This window comes from Rhinopithecus bieti, unplaced genomic scaffold (genome assembly GCF_001698545.2).
Source record: "Rhinopithecus bieti isolate Rb0 unplaced genomic scaffold, ASM169854v2 scaffold_78306, whole genome shotgun sequence".
In the NCBI taxonomy this organism is placed as follows: Eukaryota; Metazoa; Chordata; class Mammalia; order Primates; family Cercopithecidae; genus Rhinopithecus; species Rhinopithecus bieti.
In genome coordinates, this window is record NW_016828928.1 from 34,172 (window position 1) to 45,423 (window position 11,252).

Genomic DNA, 11,252 nt, shown 5'->3' on the forward strand with positions numbered 1-11,252 from the left:
TGTTGGAGAGGATGTGGAGAAATAGGAACACTTTTACACTGTTGGTGGGATTGTAAACTAGTTCAACCATTATGGTTTTATGGCTGCATAGTATTCCATGGTGTATATGTGCCACATTTTCTTAATCCAGCCATCCCACTACTGGGTATATACCCAAAGGATTATAAATTATTCTACTACAAAGACACATGCACACGTATGTTTATTGCGGCACTATTCACAATAGCAAAGACTTGGAATCAACCCAAATGTCCATCTGTGATTTTCTAATGGCTTAGTTAAAAATAGAAATTTCAGAATTGAGGATTGAGAGGAGAATAAATTTTAGGTGATAAAGCAGGGATAGAGAGCCAGCACTGCTTGGATAAGACAACTTCCTGTGACTTGGTGTGGTGATCTAGGTAGCAGCCTCTTTATGGCTGGAGGCCCATTACCCTTCTATGAGCAGAGTTTTTTCCCCCAGGGGAGTGAACATACTCTTTCCTGATGAAAATTGACTCTGGAGTTGGGTGTCAATTTCACGTAGTATAGTTGCTTATACTGTTTGGCTCTGTGTCTCCAGCCAAATCTCATCTCGAATTATAATCCCCATGTATTGTGGGAGGGACCTGGTGATTGGATCATGGGGGCGGTTCCCCCCATTACTGTTCTTGTGATAGTGAGTTCTCACTAGATTTGATGGTTTAAAAGTGTTTGGCAGTTCCCCCCTCGCTTGCCTCTCTTTTGCCACCATGTAAGATGACTTGCTTCCCCTTTGCCTTCCGCCATTATTGTAAATTTCCTGAGGCCTCTCCAGCCATGGGGAACTGTGAGTCAATTAAACCTTTCTTTATAACTTACCAAGTCTCAGGTAGTTCTTTACAGCATTGTGAAAATGGGCTAATACAGTTGCTCTCTAGGCTTTATGAGCCCAGTTTCAGAGTCTTAAAAATAACTAAGGTAGATACAGGTTATTGTGTCTTGTTCTTGGAAAAAGATATATATTCCTGGGCTTTGTTCTCCAACTTTCTGTAGACCTGGAATATGGGAGTGAGTGCCACCTAGTGCCACCGTATAGTTAGGTTTTTAGGTTCAGACTGAAATAGCTGTTATGGGGAAGTGGATATGAGATTTTTTTGCCACCTTTCTTGCATTGTAGTTTCCCTAGGCCATTAACAGTTTTTGGGAAAACTTATTTTTTATTAAACATGTTAATTGTAATAAACACTCATGTACAGAAGTTGAGGGAATAGTATAGTAAACTCCCAGGTACCCATTACCCTGTTTCAATAATTAATTGACATTTTTGCTAATCTTGTTTCTTTTATGTCCTGTTTTGTCAGGAATGTATACACACATATATATGTATATATTCCTGACAAAGTGAATACAAGTGAAATAAATATGTGTGTGTGTGTGTATCTATCTATCTATCTATCTATCTATCTATCTATCTATCTATCTATCTATCTACCTATCTATCTATTTTTTTTCTGCTGCCCAGGCTGAAGTGCAGTGACATGATCACAGCTCACTGCAGCTTTGACCTTCTGGACTCAAGCGGTCCTCCCACCTCAACCTCCCGAGTAGCTAGGACTACAGGCATGCATCACCATGCCCGGCTAGTTTTTGAATTTTTTTTGTAGAGACAGGGTCTCACTATGTTGCCCAGGCTGGTCTCGAACTCCTGGGCTCAGGCGATCTGACTGCCTTGGTCTCCCAAAGTATTGAGATTACAGGTGTGAGCTTGTGCCTGTAATGTTTTTAAGTTAGCCTTAGATATCATAATACTTTCACTTATGTAGGTTTGAGTATCTCTTATCTGAAATGCTTGGGACCATAAGTGTTTTGGATTTCAGATTTATTTTTGGATTTTGGAATATTTGCATGGTACTTACTAGTTGAGGATCCTAATCTGAAAATATGAAATCTGAAATGTTCCAATGATATTTCCTTTGAGCTCAGATAGTTTTGATCTTGGAGGATTTCAGATTTTTGGAATAGGGATCCTCAACCTGTAATACTCCTGTATACATCTGGTAACTGATAAGCAGATTTCTTTTAAATAATCACCACATTATACCTAACAAATTTAGCAGTTTTGTTACTATGATCTAATACCCAGTCTGTATTCAGATGTTCTTGATCATCTCAGAAGTGTCTTTTTACAGTTGGTTTGTTTGAATAAGGATTCAAATGAAGTCCATGCATTGCCTTTGGCTGTTAGGTATCTCTTGTAATAATCCCCTATTTATTATTTTCATTTTGTTGATTTGTTGAAGAAACAGGCATTCGAGCTGTAAGCTATTCTTTAGAAGAAATTGAACTCCTTTCTAACTGCTTTCTTCCGTGTGTGTGTGTGTGTATATGTGTGTATTTAAAACGATCTATCTTTATTCTTGGTGGTAACCAATCTTTACAACTGAAATAAATAGTAAATAGTTTCTTGCCATCCATTCACCCACATCACTGTTGTTTCATACCTCCTTTTCACAAATCCTAGCATAGGGTCTCTCACCAGATAGGTATTATCTTGTTTATTGAATGAAGAAAGAAACAGACGCAAGGTGATTTGTCCATGTAAGTGGGATTTAGTTATATGGGAATATTTATGGAAGGCAAGCTATTACTTTGTTTCTCTTTAGTTTGGATCTTTTTTGTCTCATAGGGAGATGAAAGATAAATGTGTGTTTATCTTATTTCCATCTACTAGAAAATAAACTCCCAAAGGGTAGGGTTCTTTCTGTTGCCTTTGCCCTCTGATGTTTCTCAAAGACCTAGAATAGTGCTTGGCACAGAGTAGGTGCCCAGTAAATGTGTTGAATTGGGTGATCCAACAAAAATAAATGCCATAATGAAAATATCCCGGCTGGGCATGGTGGCTTAGGCATGTAACCCTAGTGGAAGTTTGGAAGGCCAATATAGGAGGATCACTTGAGCTCAGGAGTTTGAGACTAGCCTGGGCAACATAGTGAGATCTTGTCTCTACAAAAAAATTTAAAAAGAAAAATTATCCAGGGGTAGTGTTGTATGCCTGTAGTCACAGCTCCTTGAGAGGCTGAGACAAGAGGATTGCTTGAGCCTAGGAGTTCCAGGTTACAGTGAGCTATGATTGTACCACTGCACTTTAGCCTCGGCAACAGAGTGAGACTTTGTGTTGAAAAGACAGAGAAAAAAAATGTCCCAGCAACTGAGCATAGGGTATGACTTCTGGAATATCTATTTTTGTTCAGTATATATTTATTTAGTATACAGTCTGATCCCTGCTCTAAGGTTAGGATAATTCTGAGTGTCTCCAGGATCCCACAGTTAGCAATCGTGCTTAGACACAATTAGCAACCTTGATGCTCTGAATTGTGTGTGTGTGTGTGTGTGTGTGTGTGTTGGGGAGTGTGCAAAATAGATTTGGAACCCATAGTTTCCTTAGATAAGAGTAGGTCTTCTGAGCCCTACTTAAACAAAGAATATGGATTTAAATCTGTTGTCCATCAGCTTCTAGGTGGAATTAAAAAAAAATGTACTGATGGTAAGTGGGGTGAGGAATTTTAAAAGATGTACTGATGTCTGGAGCCATACCTTAAAAGGATTTCTTAGAAATGGATTGAGTTTTGGGTTGGAGAAACATAGAGCAAAGTTAGGCAGTACTTTTGTCACTTTGAGACTTTCTTTGTTCCTGTGCCTTGAAATAGAAACTCAGGTTCTATGTAATATCACTTCTCTAGTCCATTGTTCTTTAAGTGATGATTCTTGCTTTCTCTTCTAGAGCTAAAGTTGCAGACAAGATCCAGTTGATCAATAATATGCTGGACAAAGTCAACGAGATGATTATTGGTGGCGGAATGGCTTTTACCTTTCTTAAGGTGCTCAACAACATGGAGGTAGGAAACCAATGCCAAGTGGATGTGAAATAGCTCTCCATGATAATAGCAGGTTGTATAAATGTAAAAAGAGAACAGTCTTTTAACATGAGCCCTGAAAACTCCCATTTTTATTTATTTTGGCAAGTCTTTTGTCTTTGCATTGTTCGTTTATACTGTATTGTGTCTGGTTCCTCTCTGCTTTGTGAGGCAGTCTTGTTCTTAGTATAGATGCTGACTTCCATCATTTTGGCTCCCCTATGTAGATTGGCACTTCTCTGTTTGATGAAGAGGGAGCCAAGATTGTCAAAGACCTAATGTCCAAAGCTGAGAAGAATGGTGTGAAGATTACCTTGCCTGTTGACTTTGTCACTGCTGACAAGTTTGATGAGAATGCCAAGACTGGCCAAGCCACTGTGGCTTCTGGCATACCTGCTGGCTGGATGGTGAGTCACTTGAGTGGGTTGGTAGTGTGAGTGAACAGAAACTTTGTGGTATCAATCATTCATTGAATCAGCCAATCAACAAGCATTTTAAAACAATCTCTATCAATCTCTATAGGAGATTGTTGCAGTGAGTCCCTCGTTATGGAAGAATCCGTGGGAGAAAAACAGTGCTATTGGATTTCTGGCCTTCAGTAATGTGTTGCAAAACCTTTTTTTTTTTTTTTTTTTTGGAGGAGTATCAATGTGTCACCAGGCCGGAGTGCAGTGGCACGATCTCAGCTCACTGCAACCTCTGCCTCCCAGGTTCAAGCAATTCTCCTTCCTCACTCTCCCCAGTAGCTGGGACTACAGGTGTGCACCACCATGCCCAGCTAATTTTTGTATTTTTCGTAGAGACGGGGTTGCACCATGTTGGTCAGAATGATCTTGATCTCTTGACCTCATGATCCACCCACTTCAGTCTCCCAAAGTGCTGGGATTACAGGTGTGAGCCACTGTGCCCGGCCCATTTTTAGTTTTATCTGTTTTTTCTTTATCTGTTTAATGTGTATTAAGTACTTACTATGTGCTGGAGATAGTGTCATGTACTTTCAAGGTTTGGGTTGTTTTGGATTATGTTGCTATCTAGAAAGCTATATAAGAAAACTTTCTCATATGAAAAAATTAATAAGTATATTGATTACAATCAGGGAGAAATGTAAGTGTATATTAAAGACTAATATAGTTGATTTTAGGGTGCTCCAAATATCATTTTGATTGCTGTGTAAAATTGTATCATGTTTTACCGTGCTAGTTTGCTTATTTTTCTTTTGTCAGGCATTCATGTATTATTTAGTTCAGTGTTTCTCAAAGTGTGTTCCTAAGACCAGCAGTATCAGTATCATTTTGGAACTTGTTAAAAATGCAAGTTCTTGGGCCCCACCCCAGACCTACTGAATCAGGAACTGGGGGTGGGGCCCAACAGTCTGTGTTTGAATAAGCTCTCCTGGTGATTCTCATGCGTGGCAAAGTTTGAGTACTACTGATCTAGTTCACTGTCATTCTCAACACTATTGACATCTGTTTTTTTGTGGGGGACTGTTGAATTGTAAGGTTGTTGAAAGCATCCTTGGCCACTAGATGCCAGTAGCACCCTCCCAAGTTGCAACAACAACACTATCTCTAGACATTGCCACATGCCTATCTATTGTGAAGGGGCAGAACTGACCCTGGTTGAGAACCATTGATCTAGTCTTCACTAACATAAATAGTGTGGCTAAGAATGTCTTTATTAAATAACTTTTGAGGTTTTCTTTTAGTCTTGATCTTCCATACAGCAGAATTTTTGAGTACAAAGGGCATGAACAGGTTTATAATTTTAAAGACTGAAGGGTACCATTTGGTTCTAGAAGAAACTTTGATGTGCAGCCCTGAGTTCTGTTCTTGGTGGAGGTAGTGTTTAAGTAGCTTTTCTTGATAGCTCATCTTCTCTCACCTCTACCCGTCAGGGCTTGGACTGTGGTCCTGAAAGCAGCAAGAAGTATGCTGAGGCTGTCACTCGGGCTAAGCAGATTGTGTGGAATGGTCCTGTGGGGGTATTTGAATGGGAAGCTTTTGCCCGGGGAACCAAAGCCCTCATGGATGAGGTGGTGAAAGCCACTTCTAGGGGCTGCATCACCATCATAGGTAAGTGGTACTATACAAAGCTACTACCAGTATAAGCTGGCAGAATTCTGATCAGAGGAAGGTGGAGTGGAGAACTTCTTCTGTGTCTCTTTATTCTGGGTAAATCTTAAGAACTAAACAGGTAGATAATTTACAGAAGAGCCTCTTGGTAAGATAGAGTTGGGGTTTATCAGCTACCTTTTGGATTGGAGAGCACACTGCCTTACAGTTTTGGTGCCAATCCATTTTTTTTCTTTTCTTTTCTCTCTCTTCCCTTTTTACCTGGCTTTCATTCAACAGGTGGTGGCGACACTGCCACTTGCTGTGCCAAATGGAACACGGAGGATAAAGTCAGCCATGTGAGCACTGGGGGTGGTGCCAGTTTGGAACTCCTGGAAGGTGAGGTTCTTCTGTTTTTTGACTTGTTTGGGAGAAGGGCGGGACTGTGTAGTGAGAGGTGGGTAGAATGGAGTGGAGAAAGTTAGTAAGTAGTGTTTTCATTAGCAGTCATTACTAGCTGGGCAGTACAGAGGAACTTCAGATAAAGCTTCTGGCATCCGCTGAGGCGGGGAGGGACAGATAGAAACTTGTTCTGAGAGTTATGGTCTAGTAGACCTGGAATCCAAAGTGTAAAAGTTGGCCAACTCCTGGCCATATATCCTAAAAAGAGCTGGCATGTTATTGGGAAGATAAAGTGGGGGGAGATCTGGCTTACTGTGCACTATAGTAATGCTGTCTATGTATGTGTGCTCTCTCAAAAACAGGTAAAGTCCTTCCTGGGGTGGATGCTCTCAGCAATATTTAGTACTTTCCTGCCTTTTAGTTCCTGTGCACAGCCCCTAAGTCAACTTAGCATTTTCTGCAACTCCACTTGGCATTAGCTAAAACCTTCCATGTCAAGGTTCAGCTAGTGGCCAAGAGATGCAATGCCAGGAACCCTTAAACAGTTGCACAGCATCTCAGCTCATCTTTACTGCACCCTGGATTTACCTACATTCTTCAAGATCCCATTTGAATTTCTTAGTGACTAGACATTGTGCATTCTAGAGTGCATATATTTATATTTTGCTTGTTAAAACAAGTGAGCTGTGTTAGCTTAGTTCTCTTTTGATGTAGGCTATTATGATTAGCTTTGTCACTGTTTCACTACTCAGCATGGAAACAAGATGAAATTCCATTTGTAGGTAGGGAGACAAAATTGATGATCCATTAAATAAACAATAAAAGTGTCCACTGAAACCGTGATTTTTTTTTTCCTGTCATACTTTGTTAGGAAGGGTGAGAATAGAAACTTGAGGAACGCATTGCTGAATGCGAGAAGTGGGGCAGCAGCAGTGGAGAGATGGGACAATTAGATAAATGTCTTTTCTTTATCAAGGTCCTACTTTATGGCAGACATTGTGCTAGTGCTTTTATTCTAACTTTTATGTTTATCAGTTACACATGATCATAATTTAAAAAGTCAGGGCTTGTAACAAAAAAGCCCCAGCCCATTCCTCCCATTCAAGATTCCCACTGCCCAGAGGTGACCACTTTCAACTCTTGAGTTTTTCAGGTATATACCTCCATGTTTCTAAGTAATATGCTTATATTGTTCACTTCTTTTTTTTATTTTTTAAAGAAATCTATCTTTCATACCATGGAGGAAGGCTCTGTTTCACATATATTTCTACTTCTTCATTCTCAGTATAGTTTTGTCACAATTATAGATTAGATCAAAAGTCTTCATACCTAATACTCACTGCTGAGCTATGTAGTATGCACGATTGAATTTACTTATGTAACTTTTATTGTCTTTGGCGTTAACAGTGTTTAAAAAAATTTTCTTTTTCTGTGTATACCCATCAGTGATTCATTCCCAAATCTTCCAGAAGTGTGTCTCAATATATTAAAAAATATTGAATAATCCTTGTTAGAGATATCCCTGCAGGAGTCCTTGGTGCTCCTTTTCCAATTGGTACTTGATGCCCTCTAAGTAAGCTGTACAGCTAGCTATTGCTCTGGGATTTCATATAACCTTCTTGGGGATTTCTTTTACCTCCTGTGTTAGACTCCTGTTTTCTGGATTCCCCTTTTCCCTCTTTCTTGGTCTACTTTTGTAGAACACAAGACTCTAGTAGCTTCCTGAGAAACGGTGCCTGGGAGGCAAGACCTCTAAGACTTTGTAAGTCTGAAAATGTCTTCATTCGACCCGTATGCTTGATTCCTAGTTTGGCTATATATAGAATTTTAGCTTCCTAGTTTGGCTATATATAGAATTTTAGCTTGAGTATCACTTTTGAGACTCGAAGCCACTGTTTCATTGTCACTGTTGAGAATCTAATGGCCATTCGGATTCTTTCATCATCTTTATAATTTTACCTTCCTATCTCTTTCCTGTCCTTCTAATGGAGTTTTGGGAGAGAGCAGAGGTAAACATGACTTCAAAAAGCCATGTCTGACCGGAAATTCTGTGCTGGCAAGATATGTATTTCACCTTTAGGGACAAAGAAATAGTTAAACTTTTGGACAGGACCACAGAGCTACTGAGTAACAGCAGGGATTCAAGTCCAGGTTTGTCTGGTTCCAGTGGCTGATGCTTTTCCAATGTGCCTCCCTCCCTGACATGATGCTTCTAGACTATAGATGCTTCTAGACTCTATCCCTGACACGATGCTTCTAGACTATTTTGTTTAACCCGTGATAGAATAGCAAAAGAAAATTTTGGTGGTTTCTCTGAACAAAACAAATTTGAAAGCTCAAGTTTTTTCTTACTTCATTTGTATTTTAGTTAATACTGTGCCCGTATTTGTAGTTAATTTTAAATTGCACTATGTTTCTGCATACCTCTAAGGGTACTCAGGAATTCTAGTCCAATTTTTTTGACTCTTTTTCCTACTGATTACCTTTCCTCCAACATTTAAAAAATTATTTCAAATGGAACTGAAAGAAGCATAAACTCCCATAAACCCAGCACCTAGACTCTACAGTTGCCAACATTATCTATCCAACAATCTCCGACTGTACCTTTTAAGTACTTTCTACTGGACTGTTTCCAGTAGAAAGTACTTAAAAAGTACCCCCCATTTATTTGGGTTGTTAACCTAAAGAATGAATGGGGGAAACTCCAGTCGTAAACAACTTGTCAGGCAAATACATTTGAGTTCCTGTTACGTGCTTAAAGACGACGTGATAGAGGGAATATAAGATAGCATTTATGTTCCGAAGGAATTTTTAACCTAGCCAAAGAAGATAGTAGATAACTTGTGTGCATATAAGCTAGAACAGCGTAAGGGGCGGGGCATGGTGGCTTATACCTGTAATCCCAGGACTTTGGGAGGCTGAGGCGGGCAGATCACTTGAGGTCAGGAGTTTGGGACCAGTCTGGCTAACATGGTGAAAACCCGTTTCTACCAAAAATACAAAAATTAGCCGGGTGTGGTGGCGGGTGCCTCTAGTCCCAGCTATTGGGAAGGCTGAGGCAGGAGAATCACTTGAACCCAGGAGGTGGAGGTTGCAGTAAGCCGAGATCACACTACTGCACTCCTGCTTGGGTGACAGAGCGAGACTGCCTCATAACAAAAACCCCACAAAACAGTATAAGAATGTGCTTTCTAATTTGGAATTATGAATTATTGGTAAAATATTGCAAAGGTATATGCTTTTAAGTTGTAAATTCACCTTTAACCCTAGACTATGTATATGTGTGTGTTTATATGCAGAAAAAAAAATAATCCCCATGTCGTAAGTGAACAAATTGGTTCTTTAGCTCAGTGTTTTCCTGTTTTCTTCTTCATTTCCAAAATTTCCCTCTAGCACAGGGGTTTACACATGATCAAAAAGGAGTATACAATGAAGACACCTTCCTCATTCCCCTACCTACCAGTTTCCCTCCCCAGAAGCAACCTCTGGAAGACCAGTTTCCTTCAATCTAAGGCTACTTAATATACATAAAGAGGCTGGGCGCGGTGGCTCACACCTGTAATCCCAACACTTTGGGAGGCCGAGGTGGGTGGGTCACGAGGTCAGGAGATCGAGACCATCCTGGCTAACATGGTGAAACCCCGTCTCTACTAAAAATACAAAAAATTAGCCGGGCGTGATGGTGGGCGCCTGTAGTCCCAGCTACTCGGGAGGCTGAGGCAGGAGAATGGCGTGAACCCGGGAGGTGGAGATTGCAGTGAGCTGAGATGGGCCACTGCACTCCAGCCTGGGCAACAGAGTGAGACTGCATAAAGAGCATACCATGTGTGTATATCTGTATATAAATATATTAAAATGTAAACGGTGGCATACCTGCTCTTCTGTAGTTCTGATTAGTGTTTTCTTTCCTGCCTCTTGAGTATTCCCTGTCACTTTGGATCCCTTAGACCATAGTGTGCATCGTATCTTTCATTCTCCCCTGGCCCCATGCTGGCTATATTCCTATATTCATACTTAGATTATAGACACTTGTTTGCTACCCATAAAAGGAAGAACTAGAGGTAACAGTGTCCTCACCCCATTTACCATCAGCACATATTTTTAAAAAATTCCACCTAGAACCTGAAGGACAACAGATTTAAATGCATATTCTTTTACTCATTTTCAATTTGCTTCACTATGATGTGTCACATGCTGATTCCAGATAAAAGCAAGTGATTTTCTGATATATAATTAACTGTTAAACAAGTCTTAATGGCTTTTGGCCATGAGAATTACTGGGCTTTGTTATCTCCCTTGAATCCTTTAAGTAAAAAATGAAAGAGCACTGATAAGCTCAAATTTTTATTAATAACCTTGGAACAAATACAATAATTTCTTATAATCATATAGTATTTTACAATTTTGAAAGAATTTTCACATATACCAATTGAACCCTCACAACAGCCCTGTGAGGTAGGCAGGGTAGGTGTTACTTTCCTACTACTAGTGAGGAGAACAAGGCTAAGAGGTGAAGTAAGGTCACACAGTTGGTAAATGATGGAACTAGGACTAGAACCTAGGCCTCCTGACTTGCTGCCTCCCTGAGAACATTCAAGTAATAATATCCTATGCTATATAATGAATATTTATCTCCTATGATGTTGATCAGGTCTGTTTTTATACATTTTACCTGTTTTTTTATTACCTTTCCCTAATATTGAAAACACTAAAACTGATGAGACATTTCTTCTCTGTTACTGGACTTTTTCTTAGATATATCAAGCATTATCCTAAGATGAAACTTCTGTTTTGAGGATCCTTGGCTATAAATTCTAAATTATGATACGAACACATTTATTTTACAAAATTCTACAAAAGTACATTGAACTTAAGAAAAACAAAACAGGTGTGTTTATTTTTTTTATTTATTTTTTTTTTTTTT

General features: G+C 39.6%; 1 protein-coding gene across 2 annotated transcripts in view; it reads left to right on the top strand.

Annotated features, from left to right (window-relative positions):
- Positions 1-7,171, top strand: part of PGK1 (phosphoglycerate kinase 1) — a 23,057-nt gene extending 15,886 nt beyond the window's left edge. Inside the window, exons 7-11 of one of the 2 annotated variants that reach the window (XM_017864643.1) lie at positions 3,743-3,857; positions 4,103-4,282; positions 5,770-5,947; positions 6,227-6,325; positions 6,691-7,171. In XM_017864643.1, coding sequence (XP_017720132.1) covers positions 3,743-3,857; positions 4,103-4,282; positions 5,770-5,947; positions 6,227-6,325; positions 6,691-6,731 — 613 coding nt within the window. In that variant the 3' untranslated portion in view covers positions 6,732-7,171. The remainder of the gene's footprint in view (positions 1-3,742; positions 3,858-4,102; positions 4,283-5,769; positions 5,948-6,226; positions 6,326-6,690) is intronic. The other variant, XM_017864645.1, reaches the window with a different exon arrangement.
- The last annotated feature ends 4,081 nt before the right edge of the window (positions 7,172-11,252 follow it).